This window comes from Marmota marmota, unplaced genomic scaffold (assembly GCF_001458135.2).
Source record: "Marmota marmota marmota unplaced genomic scaffold, marMar, whole genome shotgun sequence".
NCBI classification, from domain to species: domain Eukaryota; kingdom Metazoa; phylum Chordata; class Mammalia; order Rodentia; family Sciuridae; genus Marmota; species Marmota marmota.
The window spans coordinates 3,078,177-3,103,970 of NW_025999894.1; the positions used below are offsets into that span (position 1 = coordinate 3,078,177).

General features: G+C 40.4%; 1 protein-coding gene across 4 annotated transcripts in view; it reads left to right on the top strand.

Moving 5' to 3' along the window:
• Map2k6 (mitogen-activated protein kinase kinase 6) overlaps positions 1-21,471 on the top strand; it is a 114,401-nt gene extending 92,930 nt beyond the window's left edge. For all 4 annotated transcript variants that reach the window (XM_048795524.1, XM_015503495.2, XM_048795532.1 and 1 more), the window contains 2 exons: positions 5,015-5,060; positions 9,527-21,471. In XM_048795524.1, coding sequence (XP_048651481.1) covers positions 5,015-5,060; positions 9,527-9,604 — 124 coding nt within the window. In that variant the 3' untranslated portion in view covers positions 9,605-21,471. The remainder of the gene's footprint in view (positions 1-5,014; positions 5,061-9,526) is intronic.
• The last annotated feature ends 4,323 nt before the right edge of the window (positions 21,472-25,794 follow it).

The window sequence follows — 25,794 nt, forward strand, 5'->3', positions numbered from 1 at the left end:
AGTTTATTCGTTCAAATGTTTCGAGTGGTAGACAAGTTCCTACTTACCTGGAAATTTTACTTTGGTAAATGCTGTGTCATTTCATTTACATTCAGGAAGTCAGCTTGTCTTGCTTATAGGGCTTATTAAAGTAGTAATAATAATAGAAACAAAATTCAAATCACTTCAGTTTACAGTCATCAAAGTACAGATTTTTTTTTTTTTATTTTTCAAAGCATCAGTACTATATCTGTGGGAGAAGCTGATACTTTGGAATATTAATTTTGTAAAATAATAGGTCATATTTGTTGATGAGGGGAATTGCAAAATAGCCGAGGAACATTAATTATGAATTTTAGGAGCATGCTTACTTGGACCTTAGGAGAGTGTACCTTCTCCTATTTGTCAATAATTATTTTTCTTTTTGCCTGCTCTCAAGCATCAAGATATTTTCTTTGATACCTCCTCAGGATGTACATCAAACTTTTTAAGGCCTCCGAGTTGAAAATTGCATGGATTTCCCCCCTAGATCTTATCACTGGCTTGGGTATTTATGGAAGCAATTTTATTTTTTATGTATAGTAACATCCGGGTCCATGCCTCCATTCAATAACGGCCTCGCTATTGCACCTGTTTTGCTATTGACAGTTTTAAAGTTGTTCTGGAGCAGAGTGGAAAGAACGAAGAGGTAACTGTTTCTGAAGAACATCTATTGCTTTTTGTTTTCCTTTGAATTTATAACTGACATTTTTAGAAAACGTAGATTGGGTCACTTGCAATTAAATATCAATCAAAGGAATATTTTACAGGTGTTCCTAAGGAACACCCCTTCCTTGATGGAGAGCAGGACACAGCCTCCGAGCACCTTTTCCTTTATTGCCTCATCTTCCACTTTCCTCTTTATAAAGCTGTAATCTTTATAAATCACCCTTTTTCTGAGTGACTGCCATATTATATTTTTACAACGTAATCAGGCTTTGGTCCTGTGAGTGATAAGGGAACTCCAGATTTGGGAAGTAACATTTTGAATCTCAAATTTCAAGATAAATATATCTCTGTATTTATTTCTTCATCCTTATTTGGGATAAGGGTACAAAAAGGGCTTGTTACTCAGAGCCTAAGGGATCTGTCAGAGCATTGATGACCTTTGGTGGCTTGCATTCCACCCAAGCATTTGAGGGCATCCCAGTGTGGCATCCAGGGACTCAACTTGGACCAGGACCTCAACCTGTGACCTCCACCCATCAGTACCGAGTGATGCTTGTCAGATAACAGCTAATCATGGTGCATGGGGTGAAGTGGCATCCACAGGTGGCTCTGGAGCTCAGAGGTCCAGGTGCTATAATGCTACTGCAATAACTTCAGAGAAACATCTTGAGGAACGAAAGGAAAGTGAAGGCATCATTGCTTATGAACTTGAAGAGAAGCAATGATTCCTTACAGACCCTTCCTTTTTGTACTTATTTGTAAATTGGACTAATGAATGAGATTTTCCATCCTTTTTCTCACACATGGTTTTACCGTAGAGTATTTAAAAAGTTTCTAAGGTAGACAGTGCTGACCAGATAGGCCTTGTTTGGGGGATTCATAATAAACTCTAATAGAAAAGCCTTACAGTCCGATCCACAGAAAGGTTCACAAATGAGTTTATATATTTAAAAAAAAAAAAAGGCATCTCAGCAGGTTTTTACTTTCCACCACAAGCTCTTCCTACAGGTTCATAGAAGGAAGTCTCTGAAAATCAACTGTAGCACTGTCCAACTCAAAGTAACTAGTACGAAACAGAGACAATCAAATATAGTCTCCGACTTGTTCAGAAAGGACAGCAGAAAGAGGCAGCGGATATTTATTTAGCTTTTGACAAATGGATGGCTTGAGAGGCACAGTGTGTTTTTATTCTGTGGATGCACCAAATAGCCCTTCTTGGAAACAATCGGTGGGAATTCAAATAGGCAGAAATCCTCTGGTCAGCACAATCTTCAAGCTAGCAATTCTCAAGACAGCACGAAGCTGGTTTTTAGTGTCAGCTACGGTCAGAAGCGTGTGTTGTGGCATTTGGAAGAGGAATTAGGGCAGTTAGCTAATTGTATGCTTGAAAATGACAAGCCACTTGAAAATTCAAAAGTCTGACTTTCATCCAAGAAGAAATTGGTGTAGCTTTGAACTCTGCAGTTGTTATTTTATACTGAATTTCAAGCACTTCCTATTAAACATGGAAAATTTGCCTTTTTCCTACCTAACCTTATCCTGGGTATTTGGCCATTCTTAGGGCATGTTTTGAAGTGTTCTCGATTTAAAAGATGGGGAGAAACTCAAAATGGGTTGCACCAGATACAGGAATTCAATAAACAGCGGTGCTCTGCTGTGTAAGTGTTTTCCTTGAGTACTCTATTGTGGAGCTTGGGGTGAACTTTGACCTTCGCAATCAAGGGCCATAAGCCAAAATGTCACCTATTGGCCAGCAAGCTCTGAGGTTTCAGAAATTTTAAACACTTTATGATAGAACAACTTGGGGGCTTTTGCTACTTTTTTTTTTTTTTTTAATAATGAAGATTTTCAAAGAAGAAACTTTTCTGGGGACATTTTCCTCACCTGCTCTGAAAGTGAAGATAAGACATCTAGAATGAAAATCACTTCTACTTAAAAAACGAGAAGCCCTCAATCCCTCTTACCTGTTGGGAAGGAAAGGGTCATTTCATTATCTACCAAATAATGAGCTCAAAAATCAGCAGACCCATGAAGATCCTTAGTTGATAAAAGAGGCCCTTGTTTTGACATTTGAGACACGGGCTCTTTCTCTTTGCTGGTCATTCCCTTAGTTCTGTTACTGACCATGAAAACCACTCATGGAAAGGTGGGCAGAGGTGCTCAGTGACAGTGTTTCAGATTTCAGTGCAGAGTTAGGGTCTCCAGCGAGATTCCAGAATCAACCCCTTGAATAATGGATGTGGTTTTAATATTGTGTGTGCTTCTTGTTATCGATTTAGCAAGTTAAATTGTTCAGCCTATAGAGAAGAAATTCTGGGTTTTTATTTGCTTTGATGAACAGATAGAAATTTAGGACTTGTATACATTAGACTTTTTTATTTTATTTTATTTTTTAACTGGGGTCTATGCTCAAGTGAGCAATACCCTGGGACCACATCGCTTCCGCTGGGTTTCTTTCTGTGTGAACTAGCTCTTGAACTTAGGAAAACTTTTGCTTCTGAGAGTAGCCGGTAGAGAAGGGTAGAAGGCAGGAGGTGGCAGTGAGTGACAAATGAATCAGATGGAGAAGATCCTTCCAGGTAAATTCATCTAAGAGGAGATGAGCAATAGCAACCAGGAGATACCCTAGGACCTAAAGCCCAGTTTCACCTGTACTGTGACATTTTAGACAGAATAGTCGTGGGGGACTGCCCTGTGCATTATATCATGCTTAACAACATCCCTGGCCTTTACCTAGTAGATGCCAGTGACCCTCTGCACCTAGCTGTGCAACCTCAAATGCCTCCAGATGTTGCCAAATGTCCTTTGGAGGGCAAAATCACCTTCCTTTGGGAACCATTAGTACTGACTCTCAGGATGCAGATGCAGGCAAAGCCATCAATGGGAGTTCCAAGGCTCATTCATTTCACTCAGGTACACATTCCCATTATCAGTCCGACTGTGACAATTGGTAATTCTATCTAATGCACTCTTGTTTTTATCCTCAGTTGAGATGAAACTTTCTCTCATAGGTTGTCTGGTCACTGAGGTCACTAGGTCCTAGGTCTGCCCTCAGTTCCAGATTGAAACATCTCTCCTCACATCTACCTGTACCCTGTCTCAGGTCCCCTGGCTTCTACCCACAGCACTGCCTGGAATAAACTGGTAGGCTGCTTTTCAGTTGCTTTGGTTCAAAAGCTTTCCTACCCCACCCGCTCTCTTTTTTCATTTCATTTTTTTTGAAACCCCGGAGTTGCTCAGAGCATCTCAATGACTTCATCCTCTGTGGTTCTGTACCTGGCTCCCTCATTAGGGTGAGTTTGTGTGGCTGGATCAGAAGAGAGCTCATGTCACACATACCAGGTCTCATTGGCTCAAAGATGACACATTAGTGCAAACCCTAGCATCCTTATGATCAGTCACATTTCTGTTCCTTTCATTCCAGGCATAATTCTTTTTCATTCATGTATGATTGTGTGGCCCAGTGGGTGCAGGAGGGTGTAGGTGGCCTTGCAAAACATTGTTTTCAAAATCATGGTTCTCTCCATTCTATAACCTGGAATTCCAGCTCCAAGTACACCATTCCTCTTCTTCCTTTTTCTTTTTTTCCATTTTAAGGCCAAGGGTTGGTAGAGGATGGGGTGGGTTGAAGATAGGGGTGATGGGTTATTCTCTTCATCCTGCAATTTTATCACTATGGCCTCTGGTATCCGGGGTTATTCGAAAGCTGAACGATCAAAATGCACTTCACAGTATTCACGATAGTGCATGACCACGAAGTATTTCTGAAAAGAATTGCTAAGTCATGGAGTATGTTTTCCTTTTTATGAACTAAGATGCATAAGCAAGTAGTTTTAGCCTAGAGACTTTATGGGTTTATTTCTTCTCTCTCAGGCAGGTTTGGCTAGGAATATATTGAAGCAAATTATAAATTCAAGAGAACTGGAAGCTGCAAGAACCAAGTTTCATTGAAGACAGTGAAGGGATAACAGATGCATCATAGGAAACACTTGCCGATTTCTTTGCCAGGGGAGGTGGGATTAAAAGCTGCCTTGAAGGAAAGTAGCTATTCATTTTGAAATAGAATGACTGCAGATCAGAAGGGTTAGTCTCAATGTCACTGGTAAAGTGTCAAAGAATAAACACACACACACACACACACACACACGCACACATACTTGTCTTATCAAGGGTGATTTAAAGCATAATTTATCTTTGTAACAGAACAATCAACATAGGAGGTTCATAATTTCAATACATTTTTTTAAGCTGGTTTGGTTCTAGAGTCCTAATGTAGTGATAAATGGTTTCTACATTTTAATGTAATTAATTTCTTTTTCCCCTTAAGCTTGAAGAAGAATTCCAAAGAGCGGCCTACGTATCCAGAGCTTATGGTGAGTGTCAGCCCTGTAAATATACCCAAAGTAATAGCAAGGGAAGTAACTTCAACCTAAATTATGGTCAGATAACCACATTGGAAGAGATATGATTGATTCATGGGAACACTCATGACAGGAATTGGACTCAAGAAAAAGAGTGAAGAACCTTTCATCCATCGTATGTCCTTTATAAACATAATAAAAGCCTTTACCCTAGTTGATTAAGCTATAATGATATGGACCAAGAGTGTTTATGAAATTTATATTTTCAAATTTAAAACCTACTTGTGGTCACAAAGTACTATAAAAAAATGAAGGAAAGCATGGCTTTCAGAGTTTTCAATAATGAGAGGAAGAGGTGCTGTGTGCCTACTCAAATTTTGATAATATATCCAGGATGAATTAGATGAAGTTCTTTTGGGTGGGTGGCTAGGGAGGAAAGAATCACTTTTTTTTCCTCCTCCTGTTTTTCATTTTGGTGAAAAGAAGTAGGAGACAGTATTATGAATTGGATTCTACGATCTGGCATTCACAGTTTGTCATTTGCTCTACAGTGAAAAGAGGGATGGAATTCAAAGCTCAGCCTTGTTTAGAATTGTTTCTCTTCCCTAGTTGTAGCTGCCACTGTAGGTTATTACCAGAGGGTCTTTGGTACAGATGGCAAAGACCTAAACTTGGCAATGCTCTAAGTGTCTTTTGAATGTGGGAGGAACACATTAGGTGAAGGGAATATCACACAATTCAGACTATGGTATGAATTGGTGTTAACTCCTCCCTAGACTTTACCTTAAGCAGGGGAAGGAAGAGTTAGATTCATGTGCAATTTCAATAAAGAGAAGAGCACACGCAGACATCCCTTTTTACTGGAGCATGGTGATGTGGCAGGCATGGGATGCTTCCTCCCATCCTGTCCCACCCACGCCTGTCAAAGCCAGCCCAAGGACATCACAGAATGTGTACATTCCTGGCATCTCTTACCAAATGGTGTGGTGAGGGGGCTGAGATATTTCCTGACTTGGAAATGTCAAGTCAGAAGGTGCTACGGGATCTGGTTGAGAGGGTGTGTGCTCAACAGGGCCACCCAATTGGATTTTCAATTCTGGTGGATATGCTTTGGTTTAAGTCTGGACCCCATTTTCCTAATGGATGAACTTGGGCCTCCATAGTCTCCTTTAAAGGGCAGTGCCCTGTGCTTGACACTCTATAGCTTTCCTAACTGAGACCCACAATTGAGGAAGAGAAGATGAGAAAACAGCATTCTATATGCTTGGGTTAAATATTTCCTCCCTGACTATGTTTCTAACAGCCAGAGGCCTTTCCAGTCCTGGCTACTCTTTTGTGGTAGTGTGACACCTAAGCCCTTTTAAAATTAATTTCACACAAAGTTCAATAAATGTAGAACGATTCCTATAGGATCTTATGGAATCTGTAATCCTATTTTAAAATCTCCTTGTTTTATAACTAATTTTGGATAAAAGAAGAACTTTCAATATAGTTCTCTTTAAAATGTAGGACATTTTTTTTTTCTTCCAGATAACCTATTATAAGAAAGTTCATTAGAACACATTAGAAAAAATTCAGGCTTAGTGTACATTGGCAGGGAATGTTGACTTCTACCTTTCCAGTATATTCTAACACTGTGGTATGTTTTGGCATACATATCAATGTTGTAAGATCATGTGGGCTCCCCCCGCCCCTTTCTCCTTATGGCATTAGTCTTTGTGGTCCTGGAAATGAACTTGCCTTTTAAGACCATAACTATTGCCTGCTTTCCTGTGGAATTGAGGTTTTTAAATGGAAAATCTGAGTCCAGAATCCCTGACTTCAGCATTGGGAAACACGTGCTGGGAGGCTATTGTTTAGATTTTTAGGAGTTTGTGAGGAGGTGGGAGAGAAAGGAATCATTTTTCCAGATGAAGGACAGTGTAATTAAGGCCTAAACCAGACATGTACCACTTATGGAAATCCCAAATGGCTTTCTCCTTAACTCAGATTGAGGGCTATCTGTGCTTTAAAATCATCTTCTCTGCTTGTTCTCCCAAACTTCAGCTGGAGGCCATGATTCTACAGGAATTGTTCTTCAAGTGTCAGCATTAGCCAACTAGATAGTGTTTTAGATTCTGTGGGAGCTACAGCTGCTAGTATGACTCTGGAAATCTGCTGTTATAGCCTGAAAACAGCCATATTCAATATATGGGGGGGGGGAAAGGGGTGTATGTGGTTGTGCTCCAATAAAACTTTATTTTAAAAAACAGGAAGTGGGCTAGAGGTGGTCAAGGGCTGTCCTTTCCTAACCCCCTCCTAGATGATAACCACCATAAGTGGTAACCAGATCATTCAAGTGATTGTCCCATGGGGTCATCATGTTCTCCAAATATCTTAAAAGTACTAGAGTAGTAAACAAGGATGCCTTTACCCCAGAAAACATAATCTTTTTTTTAAATAGTAATTTTTTAAAATAATTTTTTTAGTTGTAGGTGGACACAATACCTTTATTTTTATTTATTCATATGTGGTGCTAAGGATCGAACACAGTGCCTCATACACACTAGGCATGAGCTCTACCGCTGAGCCACAACCCCAGTCCCCAAAAACCATCATCTTGACAGCTGAGATATGCATAGGCTCTGGAGACCTATTGGAGATGTAGCTTGCCCCTTTGCTTCTGATGGTGTATCCATGGACGGCCTTGCTGACCTCTGGCTCTCACACCCATTTCCAAGCCTGGGAATGAACTGAAACATACCTGAACATTTGTTTTTAAGACTGTAGGTTGGCTTGTTTAATTCATTCACACATTCAGGATACAGCCACTGAGCTAATAGCAGCAGGACAGAGGTGGGGGGCGGGGGCTGGCTGGCATTAGAAGTGATCACCAAGACAATCTGAGGTTTGGTGTGTCCTGTTTCGATAGTAAAAAGGCTTTTAAGTACATTAAACATCTCCGAATGTTAAGGGAATGTGGGAAAGCTAAAAAGCATGATGTGAAGACACTTGGTAAGTGCGCCGTGTTACGTGGGTTAGGAGTGGAAAGTGGTACTGCTGCTTGGTAGTTGAGGGAGGCCAGGATGAGAACCTTGCCTCTGGACTCTCACTGAATATTCTGGTGTCCGGCTCAGAGCCGGTATCCAGCCCGTATTCTCCAGCTAAAGCAGGAAATCTCCTTTCCATTTTCTGAGTCACAGTCCTTGCAGAACAACCTGCTTTTTTTTTTTTTTTTTTTCGTTTTCTTTGTTCCTTCCCCATTGCATTGTTCCCTAAACTCCCATGGGTGGGCATTCAGTTCCCCACAGAGCTGACTCATCCAGCCCTCTACTGTCAGGTTTAAAGAATTATAATTAGAAAGCCAACAGCCGCAGGCAACATGATGGCTGTAAATGAAGTCCCCAAGTTAGGGAAACAGAGTGAGTCACCCAGATGTCTGCCTGCTAAGTGCTCACATTTAGTCCTGACCAGCCATGGCAAATACTACTACCAGACAGTTGGGGATGTGGGGGTGGTGGTGGAGGACGTGGCACTGGCTACCAGAGGGAATCCCCCCTTTGAGTTGGTTTGATTGGGTCTGTCTCTACGAGGAGTCCCGTGGATCGTGATCTGGTGTATCTCTAATACGAGGTGGACGGTCCCCCCATGACAGCCAGGCAGTTCAGGAGGATTGTTGTTCTGGCATGGAGAAAACGGGTTGGTGTTCTAAATTGTTCCTGAATGTGTGGCCTCTTGCCGTCCCTCACCTTTTCCCTCAGCAAAGTGCAAGACTTCATTTTGTTTTTTTAAAGTCTGCTTAGTCTGAGCTGCATGCACACAGACCATGCTTCCCTTTCCCATCTTTAATCTCCAAGTTGAATTTACTCGGCACATACCTGTAGTTGGTAGTTTATTTCCCAGATGGATCAACTCTTGGTCAAGAAGAGACAGGAGTCGAACTCTTGGCTGTAGGTATGGCTTAGAAAATGGCTTTGACTTTGTCCGTCCTGACTAGCCCTCCAAAGTCAAGGGCCAGGTTGCTTCCTTGCACAGTCATGGATCAGCAGAGTTGGTGTCTTAATTCTACTACCCATTTCCTGAGACGTGAAAATACCTGAACCTCTGGAGTTTCCAATTATTTTATAGCTCTATCAGTCTAAAATGACTTTTTAGGGGACCAAGTTATAAGAAAGAGTGTTAGATAGATGGTCATTGCCAATCTTTGTAGTTGACTATAGATGGGATTTGTATAGTATATTTAATATTTTTTAAAAAATAAAGCCATAGATTCTTGGGGTGGAAACCTAGAGATATCAAAGTGGGAGGAGTGGAAGTAAAGGTGTCTTTAAGGTATTTGCATCCCTAGATATGTACTTATTTTGGAAAGGGTAGGAGGGATCTACCTTCCCCCTGATAGGGATACATAACTCATTTATTAAACAAATTTGTTCATTTGCTTATCTCATGTATTATCAGTGACAAATATTAATCCATGCTTTTTTTCTCTTCTTTCTCAGCAACATCAATTTTTCACCCTACATGAATCCAAAGCAACAGATGTGGCATCTTTTGTGAAATTGATTCTTGGAGACTAGAGAGCAATGGACTTACATTGGTTGACCCTACTGTGGATTGGTGGGTTTATGGGATGAAGCAAGTTCACTACAGCGCCAAGAGAAAGTCATCTTTGAGATAATTTTGCCCTGCCTCTCTGAGGGTTCTCTCTCTCTCTCACTCTTTTCTCTTCTTTTTCCCCTCCTAAGGGGGCCTTGGAATCTATAGTATAGAATGAACTCTCTAGATGGATGAAATATGATAAAGGCTTAGGACTTAAAAAGGTGATTAAATATTTAATGATGTGTCATATGAGTCCTTAAGCTTCTCAGATTTCTCTTGTTCTTTATGGAATGAATGCATTGGCCCTGGCAAAAAGGTGCTACAGTAGTGATGAAACTGTAAGTAGATTTGTAGTTTGTCCCATTTATTATTTTAATATTTATGTTTAAGCGCTTGGTTGGAAAGATCCCACTTTACACAAGAAGACAAGGTTGGGTTGGCAATATTTATAGGGCTTTTATTTTTTAAGTTCGATCATGTCTATGGTCCAGAAGAAATTATTTAATATGCATCTTTAAGAATATTATAAAAAATCTCAAAAAAAAAAAAAAAAAAAAAAAAAAGGAGCTCTTCCTGTGAAATGTCTCTTCCTCTCTCCCAGACTTCAACTCCATGTTGGGTGATGACCATGTGTTTTAAGTGAGGTGTTGAGGTATCCTATTCCTGATCTTTTTCCAAATTTGGAAAACATAAAAATCACTTTTATCACAGCTCAAAGAAACAAGTTTGGTTCTCTTGACATTTGTGGTATAGTATTCAGTGGAAAGTGATTTGTGATGTGATTTTATATCTACCTGTCTGTCCATCTCTGTGTGTGTGTGTGTGTGTGCGCACTTGGTAAATCAAGTTCCACCAAGGGGCCTCTGTGAACATCTGTATTCTGTAGGAAGGTCATGTGTTGGTCATGAGGAGAGATTGCACACCACAGAGAGAATCGCGGTGCCTTCTTCTGCTTCTGGTCCTCTTGCCATGGAGACGCCCCAAGGATGATCTTTGTAATCAATTTGCTTTTTTCCATTTGCTTGTTTTCCTGTTCAATGAAGAAGCCTTATTATGAGTGGAAGGGCTACAGCTGTAGAGAATTAAAGGCTGTCAGTTGTTCCATGATACAATGAACAGGTAATGGAAGGCTGAATCAGTTCCTAGGTACAGACTGCTCCATTTCCACACCTTGTTCCTAAGCAGCTGGCAATCTAGCAAGCTCCACCCTGAATTCCAAGCAGGTTGACTTAGCAAAAAAAAAAAAAAGAGTTCTTTGCCATGGCTAAAGACACTACAGGTGTCTGATATGGGACTCTTGATTTCTCAAGGACCAAGGGGTGAAATGATTGATGGAGAAAATATAGACTTACACTAGTAACTAGGAACCAATTCTTTTGGACATTGTGTTTATATAAAGTAACTCTTGGAATACAAAGACAAAGGATGTTGATTGATTAAAAATAAAAAAAGAGAAGAAGAAGAAGAAGAAGAAAGAAAGGAAGGAATGAAGGAAGGAAACTATGCTTTCTTTCCTTGTCTCAAGTTCTCTGATCTGGAGAGGATTGCTCCTTCAAATCCTCCTTCCCATTTCGGATTTTTGAAGTGCAATAGTACATTATCTGTTTGTATTGTTCTGTCTTGTTCTTGACCTCTTGCTCATGGAAGTTGCTCAGAGTTGAGTAGGACACTTTCATTCCTTCCTCATATTCTCTTCTGGGACATATCTGTTTGATTCAACATTGGCCTCATCTGCTTCAAAGCTACCTCTGCCTTCATTTTTTATTTTTTTCCTAGCCAGAAAAGGTGCATTATCCTTGTAATTAGAGCCATTCAGTTTCCCACCCACCTTTCTAAAGCTGGAAGTTCCTCTTCTTTGAGACTGAGAGAAAAATTGCAACTTTATTCCTGCTCTGTTTACCCATTTTATGAAATCAGAAAGTACTAGGAAAGTCATCTAGGGTCACTCTATTATAGCTTTCTTTCTTTTCTTCTTCTTCTTCTTTTTTTTTTTTTTAATGGGTGGTAATATTGTAGATTGAACCCAGGGATATTTTACCATAGAGACCCACACTCCCACTCCTTTTTCTTTTTTTCTTTTAAGACAGGGTCTTGCTACGTTGCTGAGGCGGATCTCAATCTTGCAATCCTCCTGCCTCAGCCTTCCTGGTTGTTGGAATTACAGGCATTATGCCACCACGCCTGGCTTTGTTTTAGCTTTTGGTAAAATGTAGAAAGCAAATCATCTCCCTGGCCTGCGTCAGGTTATGCCTGCCTGTTTGTCTCCTTTGAATCATTCTTAACAAAAAAAATATGTTTCTCATTTGTATGCCTCTATAATCTGTGGGCCCAGGGCCAGAACTGCCAAAACAGTCATAGTTGAGTAGAGAAGGTGGTCTGTGGTTGTCAACCCTGGTACACTTTGGAACTCTGGAGGAGCTTGTACATACTGTCAATGCTAAAGCCCCACAGCCACCAGAGACCTAGATTTAATTGGTCCATGGTGAGGCCTGGGAATTGTGAGGTTTCTCAAGCCCTTGTGTGATTCGGAAGTGCAGCAGGGTTGGGAACATTGGACTAGTAGTACCTTTTAGGGAGATAACTGACTTAAAATCACCTTCTCTTTAAGTTTTGCAGAGAATTACAAGCGATTATAAAGAGAAAAAAAAAAGCTGCCGTTTCTTTTCCTGTCCTCCCCCTTTGGAATATCCTTGTCACCACCAGGAAGCCATGTTCCTGGTGATTTGAAATTTGAAATACCTTTTCCCCAGAAAAGCAGTATTCTACGGTGGTGGTGATTAGGTATCTCATGTACTAAGGAACAATGGCTCGATAGCCCTAGGAGTCTAAATTTTAAAGCCTGGTTTTTATTTTTCAAGAACCACATGTAAATCCTTAACAACCGACTTAAAACAACGACGACAACAACAAGATACACAAGCTGTGTCTGTCAGGAGTTTCTTGTATATACAAGCAGATATGTATATAGAGAGGAAAAAGATATCTGTATTCAGGAATGAGACTCAGATTATTTAATTGTCTGCCACCACAGGCCATCTCATTATCAGCTCTGTATGTATCTATCAATGCATTGCAGAATCAGTATAGCTCTACACCAGGGGTCATGCTCATTTTTACAGAGGTATTTGATTTGGTATCATATAATTGTCTGTGTATGCATTTTCTTGGTATTTGTGAACATACCCGTCTGTATCCCTCTCTCTGCATGTGTTGTTGATTTAAAAGATGTGCCAAAAACCTAATGTGAATGATTTTTAAGACAATTACTATATGTGTGTATCTATTAATGAGTGTTGATCTTCAGAGTAGCTACCTTGAGAGACTATATATATATATTTATATAAATACTTTTACTAAAATATTTTTCTAATTCTCTTTCCAAAATTTATTTCCTCCTCTATATCATTACTTTAGAATTACTGCCTTTTTTCCCCCCAAAATACTAGGTTGTCTCCAGTTTGACTCACCTGCCTGGTTTATCTGATTTAGCACCAAGTGGTGTTTGGCAATTTCTAGAAATTAAATCTGCTCTCAGAGCTGAAGTTTTTAACATCACCATCGTCTAATAGGCTTAGAAGAGAATTTCAAATGAAAAAGTTGCCCCATCCTTCCCAAAAGTTATGCCTGTTTTTAAGCACAAACAACCTTTTGTAATAAGTTTAGGTCTCCCCTTAGTGGCTACTTTGATGGAGGAGGAAAAAACTCACATAGATGTATATGTTGACAAAATATCAAGACAGTCACTGACTTTATACATGGTGTTCACCTATTAACCATGATTGAAAGCCTTGACCTGAAGGAATGATCCATTATTTTAAAGATTGTATGTGATTACACTGAGAAGCTCAGAACCAATTGGTTACACCGTAGCTTTTGTCTCAGTGAAGCCATCTGAAATGGAAACGAGTACATGTGGATCCAGCTCAGAATTGGTTGTATATTTCAGTTCTTGTGTGTCCTCCAAGCCTAAAGAAAAGCTCGCATGTTCCAGGGGCTCCCAGACTTTCTGTTTGTGACACCATTAGTCGACTTAGTAATTTTTTCAATGGTGCCCTTGCCCCAAATACTTAACAGTTCAGTATTTGAAGTAATTATGTTCTAACAGTTTAACAGTCGTAGTTTATTCTGTGTCCTGCAGATGTCGCTCTGCTTCCTTCAAAATTTATACAACATCTTAGCTTGTTTGTACAGTTTGCAGCGGGCCTCACAATATCTCAGTGAACAGTTTGCGGACCAGACATCTATGCTCTGCTGATGTTTGCTCTGTCTACACTTAGTGACCTTCAAAGTCAAGTTCTTGTTCACTCTGGTCTCTATATTATTTTGCTCTTTGTCTTGTTATTATTTTTTGCCTGTTTCTGGCTAATTCACTTTTTAATGAGATTTACCCCCCCACACCTTTTTTTGGCTATAATTCATCAGTTCTGCTTTGTCAGATGTTATAATCCACAAAATAGAATCAATATTGATAAGCCCCAGCATGAGAGAAGGCTAGTACAAGACAGGATCTCTGAATTTTCTAAATGAAGTTGATTTAATGTTTGGAATTTAATCAGAGAGGGACTAATTAGTTTTGTAATTGTCTTTGTTGAGCAAGGGACTTCATTATCTCTGCTTAGAGGAAGTTTTCTGTTTCTCTCCAAAGTGTCTAACACAAAGCATCTTTGGCCTGAAAATACAATGAATAACTAGTTCCTAATTTCCCACTCAAATGTTCTTTTGCTATGTAATTCCCTCTGGCCTAAAAGTAAGATTCCTATATTCATAAAATGCTTTGTAGCTGGTATTCAGATCAAGTAAAATGAGTTAAACCTTTGTGCATGGATTTGGACTTCTTAAAATCTATGATGACTTCAAGGAATCTTCTACTTTTTTTTTTTTTTTTTTGAATTAACAAGTAAAAATGGAACTCAAGTAAATGTCACCTAAGAATTTTTATTTATTTTTTTATAATGGAAGGTATAGTTTTCAGTTAGACCCCTGAGAGAAAACCTACATATTCAGATGGAAAAATGCCTGATTAAAATCTCAGAAGAGAAAGCCACCAAACTTAATGGATAAAAAAAGAGAGATTTTATTCTAGAAGTTACACATTCCTCTTTCTTAGGGGTCTGTGTGTGTTTCAGCCTTGTTAAATGTACTGACAGCTAAAGATCCTCTCTGATTTTTCTTTGGTTTTCCTTGGAGTATTCTGGATTCCTTTGGGAATTTTTTTAAAGCTAGGACCTTTTCCCTAGGAAAATGCACATCATACACGAAACACATAATTTTGCAAATATTTCTTTGTTGGGGACAGTTCCCTTAGGATCAATAGCTTTGTTCTTTATAATGTGACTGTGACATCTAAGAACAGATTGCCAGTCTTTCTGGGAAGGGCCAGACAGTATGTATTTTTGTGTTTCATATGGTCTTTGTTGCAACTACTTGGCTCTGCTGCTACAGTGTGAAATTGTCCAGAAACAATACATAAATGAACATGGCTATGTTCCAATAAAACTTTATTTATAGAACCACGCAATGGGCCAGATTTGGCCCACCCATGATGGTTTGTCAACACCTGTCTTAGGCCATCAAACACAAAGTTCTAATTGATTACACAAAATAGAATTTTTCTACCTAGTGAATATTTAGCTCAGCTGTTGCCAAAGGCAGATTAGGAAGATGGACATAGGAAAATTAATTCATAAAGGACGGGGACTGAATTAAAGTTGTCTGTTAGTTTCCTTATGCAAGTATTAATTGTTCTAGAAGCCATTGGAATAGTTTTCTACAGATTAAACTGAGTGCTTAAACTTTCCATTTCTATGCAATCACTACATAACTGACTTCAATTTGGATATGAAAGGCACATTCTCTTAGGTGTTAACTGTACCCTTGGTTCTTAGCTTCTTCGTATTTTCTTTTGCTGTGCTACGAATCACATGCAAAAAGAATCATGAATCCTAATCATTTTTGAACTGTAGTGGGATTTGGGAATGTGGTTGACCAAACTTCACTCAGAAGTAGGAGACAGATATAGTTCTTAACATCTTTCAATTCATCCACCTCATCTGTAAGGTTGTTTTGGGGTCAAAATACTTATGGTCAGGGGGCCTCAGAGCTGCAGGTTCTCAGTGTGATGGGAGACTCCTGCCCAGCCAGCCCTTGTACAGTCCATCCCCCGTGGACTTGGGGGGGGAGTTGCTCTTCTTTTTAAATCATCAGCAAATTTCTGTTTCAAGGGCCTGTTCAAAGTACTTCTTTCTGATGTGATGTTTGCTGGGTTTTCAGCCCTGGTTGAACTTCTGGGCCCCAAAGCCCATGGTGACAGCTCTGCTCCCCCATAGGCTGAGAACAGCTGGATAGTGGGCCTCAGTGTTCAGGTCTTGGATCCTCTGAGTTATACAGAGTGCTGGCAGATGATGTCAGCCATTGCCCTGAGCTTTCTTCTTTCTCCTGGATCAAAACAGAACACATCTTAAAGCTTTAGTCTCTTTATTATTATTATTTTCCTTCTGCATCATCAGGTGAACATAAATGACACTAGGAGACTCCTTAAGAGGGCATTGGACTAGGTGATTTACCTTGAAAAAGGATTTCTCTTCTCCTAAGGACACACAACCTGAATCCCAGAGACCTCAATGAAATTATCCTCCCAGGGGAAGCTTATTGCCACCAAATCCAACACTCACTACTTGTTTCTGGTGACGACAAAAAAGAGGTGTCCTTTTTCTGAGGTTAGAAGTCACTATTTGCAGCTTTGCCAATGTCCTTATACCATTGCAGGTTTTCCAATTGAGTCCTTGGGAATCAAGACTTTAGTTTGGGTTCATCTTTTCAGTTCTTGGCCCCCCAATTCTTCTAAAAGCCTCTTTCTTTTCTTAAGTTAAAAGGACTTTAGTCTAAGCAGAAATACAAAGAAAGGTCAAGGAATTTTTGTTTTGAAGAAGCCGGTATGTCCTTGTAACACAAACATGTTAATAGAGTTTTAAAGTATTCAGCCTAATTCCTTGGGACTTTCAGTATCTTGTCATTTGAACTTGGGCCCTGCACCCTTTGTTTTGAGGAGTTTACAGTTAGAATTTGAGATATGGACAGGTTTTTATCACTGTGGGCTGTTCATCCCGGCATGCTCTGGGTTTCCTCCATTTTACACTTCAGTGCTCCTGAGGTCAGGGTCTCTTTCCAGCAAGAAGGCTTTTATGGTTGGAGATCGAATTCAGGGAAAGTGAGGACAAGGGTAGGTACTTACCTGTGTCTTGATGTCGGAAACAGAGCTTCCTCAGTGATCCCCAGTGTGGGTGGCTTAGGCCAGGCCAGCAGCCGTCTTCTGTCCTCTCTCATGGTCTTTCCTTGGCTTTCGTCCTGGGAGGGTCATAGGTGACCTGAGCTGACTTAACATTTCTGTGCAAAGGAACTCATCTGGTCATTTTCATAGACCAATCATTAAAACCAACAGTTGTGCACCTGTCTGTCTAAATGAAATCCACATTGTTCCCAGTTTTTGAAAACATAAAGGATACCTGGGAGAACTAGTAAAATCCTCAAAAAAAAAAAAAAATTCTCATTTGAAACCAGAGTCTTTAGAATAAGAACTTCTGTTTGGTCTTTTCAGCAGAGTAGCTGATTGGGCATCCTGTTCTCTTAAGTAATAGTCTGTTGTGGTCAGAAATGAATAATTAGCATCACTTGCTCATTACCAACATTTTCATTGGAATCACCAATATATTTCAGCAAAGCAAATCAGACCACTGTTTTAGGTGATTGTCACTGGACTTGAGAGATCAAGGCTGAACAGGAATGTGAAGTCATGCTTAGGGGCTGGGAGAAAAGATTAATGCAAACAGTGCTGTTCAATTAGGAAGCCCTTGGAAGAGCAAGCTGACAGACAGGTGTGCCTTTGAATTTACTTGCAGTATTACAGCATGGTAGACATCATCTCTTATGGAAAAACTCATCAAGAAGGTCAGCCTGTATTATTACTTTTTTTCTTAAAAAATACTGAACTATATAAAGATTCCAAGAGTGACCTTTATTGAAATGTCAGGAATTTTGTTTGTTTGTTTCTCTAGTGTTGTTGATTCTAAAGTTTTGCCATTCTACACTGATGGCATCTACCCCAAAAGCCAACAGAGGCATGATCAGATGGCTGAGGACAAGAAGCCTGATGTTGAAAGTACTTTAAGAGCATATGGCGCACCCATCAGCTGCTTTCAGAGTAGAGAAATGTGAATACAAAATCTGAGCCCATAACCTTCAGTTCAGATGACTGATCTTTGAGGAAGGGTGGATGCCAAGGAAAGTTCTCGGAAGAGGATACTTTCTTTCTTTCTTTTTTTTTTTTTTTCCCCCACAAGGCAGATTGCTGGAAATGTTCTTAGAAATACACTACAGGTGTCTGCCAGGAGAACGAGAGTAATTGTAAAGTCCAGTACTCAAGGCTGATTTGGATTTTCGGAAGCAGCAACTTGGGGAGAAGTAGTTGTTTTATTTGGTTCTCTTCTGATGTCACCTTGTCTGTCCAATCCTGTGTTCAGTACTTCTGAAGGCAATGGTTTCAGGCCATGTTCAGTGGTGCCCTTGGAGGAACCTTTAGGGGAGAGGTGGTGGTAAAGTTCAGCTGGGCCCATCTGAGTGTCCATCAACCTCCAATTGGAGCTTCTGGCCACCAGTATTGGTCCCTTTAACTGGAAGCCTCCATGATTACTAAAGCCTTGGGAAGGAAATGACCACCTGAGGACCCTGCACATCCCCAAGCCTGTAAAATCTTATAGTTGACCATGTCTGCAAGATCCCCCCCCCCCCCAGCCCCCTTTTTTTTTTCTTTCTCTATTGAGTATGCTGACTGTGCTGACAGGGCTAGGGAGGTATGGCAGCAAGAAGAGAGGACCGTTCATTTAAATTTTTAAACAGAAATTATTTCAGAGTAAATGCACAAAATCAATACCAAGCCATAGGGATCCTGAAATAGGTTATTTTCCTAAAGTAGTTGAGAACACCCTGATCCTCATTTACTCTCCCACTGATGGGGAGTGGTGTGACTGGACTCTTGATGGACAGTATAATTTTTAAATTTCCAGGTTTGCAGAGTCAGGGGTTAAAATTTGTGTGCATTGGCCTATAGGAAAACTCAAGCGCTTGGGTCAATTGTGATACAGCCTGGGCTCCTGAGATGGGAGCTAACAGAGCTCCTCTTGCTTGCTGTTACAGAGGTGCTGTGTGTGGTGAAGGATGCAGAAACTCTTTGGCAAATAGAAATGGGAAACTTCAGCCGTGTATGTGTCAGGAAGGGAGCACGAGGGAATGTTTAGACACCAACTAAATCTTTAGGTGCCTTCTACGTACACATAAAGGTGGGTGGTAAATTCTGGCCCTAATGTGTTTGCCACTAAAGGAAATTTCACAGCTTGGGTTTCACAGAGCTATTTTGTAACAATAGGTACATCATAAAGTTGTATTTGAGCAACAATCTGAAGCATTCTGGGCAGTTTTCTGTGTACAACCTATGTGAGAAGGTTTGATTGAGAAAATTTGGACGATTTATCTCTTGTATTACCCCTGCGTCTGATTTATTTCTTTGTCTCAAATTTATTTTCTGAATGGAGTGATTTTTGTATATGAATTGAAATGTCATTTTAATAGATTATTTTTAGAGGAAAAATATTTTCTTTGCGTAACGAACTTACACAGTAAGAACGTGTTTCCTACTCTGCAGAATCATCAAATTGGGTCATTTTAAAGCTGACCAGAGGTGTTAGAGGTGTAGTTTTGAATTCTTTATTTAAATACAGGAAAAGGTTTTTTTTATATATATATATTTTGTGAAAATAGATGGTAGACAGAGCTTCTCTATGGATCTGAACTTTACAAGAATTTTAATAAAATAGGTGGACTTCCCAGCTTCCTCTGTGCTTCCGTTTTCTAGATGAAAATGCTGCTTCTGTTTATTAATCTAGTCTCTGCGAGAAAAGAAAAATCAACACCTTTTCTTACAGTCTGTGGGTTTTATCATAGACAATTGTATTTGTGTGTATGATCAATCGTTCTCCTATGTTGCACCTGAATTTTGTTTTTAAGCCATGTTTATTGTAAAGAAAGCTGGTTGGGCCAGTACAAGCATGTCTGATGCTAGAAGGAAGTAATTCCACCTGCTAGTTAAGAGCCCCCTACCTCTTCTTGCTACCTGAATGATTCTGAAAGCAGATCAGAGAGGTTGTGCACACCTGTCCTTTGTAACTCACACCTTTAGCACTTCATCTTAGTGTCTCTGGAGAGTTTGAAGTTGAAGAATGAACAGTGATTTCCCTGGACTCTCTCCATCTTTGCTGCCCTGTGCAGCGTGCTGCTGAGCTTCCCCGGTTGGAATCATCTCTTTTCTGTGGGTCGCGGTGTCTTTTCTTTATGAATGAGGTGGGCTGAGTTGTAGAGTATGGAATTCATTAGAAGCTTCTCTACAGGGAGGACCTCTGAAGCATGTGGGTGGAATGTTTCCATGCCTCTAAGGTGAATGTTAAATTTAAATTCCGGCTCTGGGAACTTTTTTTTTTGCTTATGAGCTACAGAAGTGAAGAACAAACTGGGGTTGGGGGGTGTGGATTTGGTGTTTTCCTATATGGAAACAGGTGGGGCAGACTTCCTCAGGGGAGAACCTCGCCCATCATCGTGTGGGGGAAGGGAAGTGATGAATGTCAGATGGTAACTTCTGTGTGCCCCAGCCTTGTACTGAAAACACACCTGTTTTCCAGGATGGTACAGCTTTTTGAGCTTTGCCTATTGACTGTGGGAGCCCCAGATATTCTCATGTTAGCCTGACTTTCCTGTTATCTAGGTTGTGAGCATTTTCCTCACTTTGGAACTCTGGCTTATCATGATGGGGATGCTGTCTCAAAATCCTGAAACCGAGGCGATAGCCCATGCACAGGGGCTTGGAGTAGACACAACATTGGTGTTGATGTAGCTTATGTATTAATAAGAGTTCCCAGAAACAGACGGGATTGTGGGAAAATGTGGCTTTAAAGAAATCTTGTTAGTTTATAACATTTGGAGCAGCTGCTTTCCTGGGTTGCTATTCTTTAGGAAAAAGAATCGTCTTTTCACGCAGATGGTACTGATGGTATCCATAACAGCCTGGATTGACGTCTATCAGTCAATAAGCGAGGAATTATAATTTTTGCCTTACAAGTATATAGGCCATTCTGTGATGAAATTTCCTATCACGGTATTGTAAAAAAAGCATAACTTTATCTTTCCCGTCTCCTTTTCCATCTAAGAACCCATTAAAGGAAGAGTAAGCTTCTGACGAACTTTGAAATATTTCTTTGAACCTGTGTTTTTGACCAAGGAAATGACTGAGATGCCAAACCAAGTGGTTTGTCACGTGGTTCCTAAGGGCTCCCCCCTGCATCTTTCCTCTCACCACCCCAAAAAGGAAAATGAAATTGGGAGACTAAGTCAAACTTGAACTCCTCTGTTGACGAGGAGCCTTCACTTTGATTTCCTATCTCAGGACATTCTTCAGTTTCAAACTGTTGCTGGGGAGGAAGGACCAGCTGCCAACCTTGTAACTGGTCTCCAGATGTTTGTGCGTGTGTATGTAAAACTTCACACCGTGTGTGTTGTGTTCAATGTCGTGTCAATCTATGAACTGACTCAAGCAACCGTTTAAAGATAGCAATGACAGTGATAATGACAAAAAAAAAAAAAAAAATCACCCAACCAACTCTCTCTGTCAAAGTGTTGGCTGTGAACTTTCATAGCTGGGACAAATACTATCCATCAGCCTTCAGGAGCAAGGTGTCCCTGAAAGAAATGGTGTGTTGATCTCATAAGAAAATGTACAACGAATAAAAGACATTTGGAAAAGCGAGTCTGTCTATTCCTTGAATTGTGTGTGGAAATCCTGGGTTCTGGGAATGCGATGCTTATGTGTATCAGGCCCTCTGGGGGAAAGCGCCTGGCTGGTTATTCCTTCATTCTTTCTCTGCTCTTCTCCTGTCTCTACCATCCCATTTCCAACGGAGAGCAGAACAAAACACAGCCACACGGTTAGACGAGTCCAATGAAGACGCATTCGGAAACCATTCCATCCGGGGCGTGCTTCAGATTCTCCATGCTTACAGACAGTCCAGGTTAGGAGGGAGCCTGGTGAATATTTTATTATTAAAATCAAATGGCTTGTGGCAAGGATGAGCCCAGATGTCTTAAATGAAAAGATTAAGACAGCTCTCTTGTGGCTTGCATGTGTTCCTGACACTGAACCGTGAGGCCAGCTACTCATTCAAGTCCTTCCTGGATCTGTAGGTATAATGTTAGGGAAGTTTGCTTTATAGGATTAGGCAGTGCCTTGAACCAGATGTTCAGTGATGGAAAGAAAATGTTAGTTTAAGTAAATGTATTTGGGCTTGCAGAGCTCTCTGATTTGTTCGATAAGCTGAGACCCATTCGATGTGTATCTGCCTTAACCCATTGAGTCCCAAGTTTTCAATTATGTGAATATTTCAATGAATGACATAGGTACATTGAAAGAGGTTGGATGCCATGTTGAATGAAACTAATTTGCCCCACCAAAGTAACTGCCCTCATTCAAGATTTTGAGGGAAACTGGATTAAGTGGAAAATTGCAGAAAGGCCATTGGATTGAATAACAAAAGCATTTGGGGATTTATCCATTGAAACAGCAAACCCCACAATAGTTTGTTATGATTTCTCACAATTCTGTGGGTCCACTGGGAATAGCTGGGAAGTCGTGGGGGGCATCTCTCATGCAGTTGCTGTCGGGTGGTGGCTTGGGTAAGTCATGGAGGACTTCTTCATTCACATGTCTCTTCATTGAGGAAGCCCAGGCAGAGGCTTTGAGTGAATTGTGGAGCATAATTTCCACGGTTAGTACTGAAACATGTGCTTCATAGTGTGGGGGCGGGGCGTCTTTGAAAACTAGCTACCATGTTTTGTTAGTTCAGTACAGTTGGAATGTACTGGTAAACTTTAAAAATTGATCTTTCCCCCTCTTTTCTAAACTGGTAATTAAAAGGTTGTGAGAAATGTACTAAAATTAATGATGAAATTAGTTCCCATGGAGTAATCATCCACAATTTCAAAGAAGTTAATTTGATCAAGATAATGTGAACCTGTTGGGGGTTAGCCATCTCTGCCTGAAAGTCTCGAACAGTAGTTGGCATTAAAATGACACAGGAGAGAATTAAACACTAACACAAGTGATTCACTAAACTCCTGTCTGTACTTTCCACCACCCCAGATGGTCATGGTTCATAAATACTTACCGAGTAGGTGTTTTCCCCTTAAATGGAAATAGTGTTGTTTTGTCATTTTAAAATAATATATTTTCAGAAAACTCAGAGGATACGTGCAGGAAAATAAACATTATTCATAATTCTGAGTTAATTGTTCCTGCATTTAAAGAATACATTGTTCCATACGTTTTTCCTTTAGAAAACACACACATACATACACACACTTTCAAAAGCTTAATGGAATTATACTATTACTACCTGCACTCGTTCCAAGTTATATCAATGGCCTTTATCAAGTCAATAGATGTGGATGGTGTTGTCAATTTTAAATGGCTATATGATTCTAACATATATAGCTATAGATATGGGTGTATATACCTATATCTAGATATAGATCGATTATCTATCATCTATCACTGTTTCCTTGTTGGAAATTTTGATCATTTCCTTTCATTTGTTTTGATACATATGCTCACATCTTTATGCACTTCACTGATTGTTTAAGAGGAGTTCTGAAGAGCTGAAGGACCTCACCTCCTGCTGAACATGAACACTGGTTTTACTTCCTTGTTCCGTAGGCTCTCCTCTCCCACCCTGCAGGTGCCCATGCCCCTCAGGTCCAGCTAAAACTACGGCTGGTCTGGCAAGAAACCCAAAGCAGGGATTGGCAGCACAGGAGTCTACCCACACTTTGATGGTGAACCTAGAACTATATTCTCTGAGTAAAATGGAGCTTAAGGAAAGTCTCTCAGGAACATCCACAGGGGAAGATATGATTAGGAAGAAGCTATTAAGAAAAATTACAGAGCCTAGGAACAGAGAAATAGAATGTGCTTCTAAAAAGCAAAAGTTAGCTTTAAAAAAACCAAAAAGTTAACGTCCTTTGTTTAATATTGTTAGATTCATGGAATACGCATCCATCACAATTTTCCAATTAAAAAGATAGGTGCCAGTGATTATGTGATACCCATTGTGGGCAGGAATTTCCACTTGGTCTGAAGTGCATGTAAGATCATGTATCTCAGTGGAGCTATAGGCAGAACACAACAAAACCAGACGAAGGAAGCTGATCGTTATTGACCTCATGAGATCAGCCTTGGAAGCCCTTTTCAGATGGGTGCAGCTATTCTAGCTCTGGGAACTCTGTACTATCCTGGAGTTTGCCTTCTGTGCTTTTGCTCATCAATGCCACCTATTCCCATCACCAGGAGCTCGTCAGCAAAGCAGAGAAGAACCTGAAGTTCAATGCCATCCGCAGTGATTCATATTCCCATTAGTGTAAGAAGCACTGGTCTCTGTCTCATCCAGCTGTGAGGGTTCAATTATGAGAGCTCAAATACTGTAATACTCCTGCTATTTACCCTCATGTTACAGAATTCTGGAAGTGATCATGCAATGTATAAAGTACAGTATCTATACCAGACAGAAGGCTATGTGTGTTAAAGTGTGTTTAGATGTACCAGCACTCTGGTTAAATTTAACCTTGTTTGCTTTCTCTCTCTCTCTCTCTCTCTCTCTCTCTCTCTCTCTCTCTCTCTCTCTCCCTCTCCATTTCATTGCGGAATTATTGAAGAGAAGTCTGGGGAAGAAAAAGAAAATGACCTCTATTGTTGAACACATTTGTACCAGTTGTAGATAAAATTGCTTTTACAGATCCCAAAGCGATCGTGCAGGTTTCATAGGAGATGATGACCTACAAGAATGCTACTTGCATTCTTCCATATTCAGTGACTTGCTGGTATTGTCAACATGGTCCATTTTATCCCTAGGTTTCCTTGCATTGACCATCAGAAAATTCCTTGGCAAATGGCATCTCTCTGTCCTCTAAGGGAGGACAAGGCTGACTCAGAACCTGATGCTAATTGCCTAAGAGTAGTCAGTTTAGCTCAAGCAGTTGGTTTTCCGAGGAGCCAGTGGCCCTGCAGACTGGGAGGCCAAGCGCTGCTCTTAAACAAGAACTTGCTAAACCACTTGACCTTTTCAACAGCCGCAGAACTGTTTATCGGGAGCATACCATCTCTTTTGGCTCCTCCAATTTGGCAGCTAGGATAGTCAAGCCAGTGACATTGTGTGCTTTAGAAAAACTTCTGAATAATTCACAACTTCCACCATAAAGTGGCTAAATTAAACCCACTAGTCAGATAGTCATCTCCGGGTGGGTCATCCTCTCCTTGAGCTGATTGGCTTTTTTGGGACTTACTCACTGGAATCCAATGAGTCACTGTGGGAGATAAATGTAAATCCCAATTTGCCAGAGCCTCTGGTCTCTGCTTCCCTAAAAACTTCAGCTCATGAAGAAAATGATGAGCTCTGTTTCCAGCCACAAGCCTGGAGCAAGTGGCAATGTCTGCTCTTATTTTGGATTGAATTCAGGGGCGCTTAACTACATATCCACACCCCCAGCCCTTTTTAATATTTATTTTGAGACAGAGCCTCACTAGTTGCTTAGGGTCTTGCTAAATTGCTGAGACTGACCTTGAATGTGCGATCCTCCTGCCTCAGCCTCCCTGGTCACTGGGATGACAGGCGTGCACCAACACACAGGGCTAGCAATGCCTGTTAATCAGTAATAACAAAGAACACGAATTCTCTTCATTTATGGAAGTACTTTGCCAAGAATAAAGGAGCCAGCGTGTTTTATTTTAGCGTCTTTGACAATTGTGTGCAAAAATATCCAGGCTGCATGACATACCTTCGCAGGATAATTGAGCTGAAATATGACTTGGTAGTGCTAATGGAGTGGGCGGAGGATTGTTTTAAAAGAGGGAAAGTGGCTGAGCAAGGGATGGAGCTTGTGTTTGTTCTGAAACAAGGAAGGGGGTTCTCATGTAGGGCCACACAGGCCTTGTCAAATGCCAGTACCACCACCTGCTAGCTAGGTGATCTTGGACACATGCCTTGATTCCCCGTGCCTTGATTTTCTCTTCCTTAAAATGGAG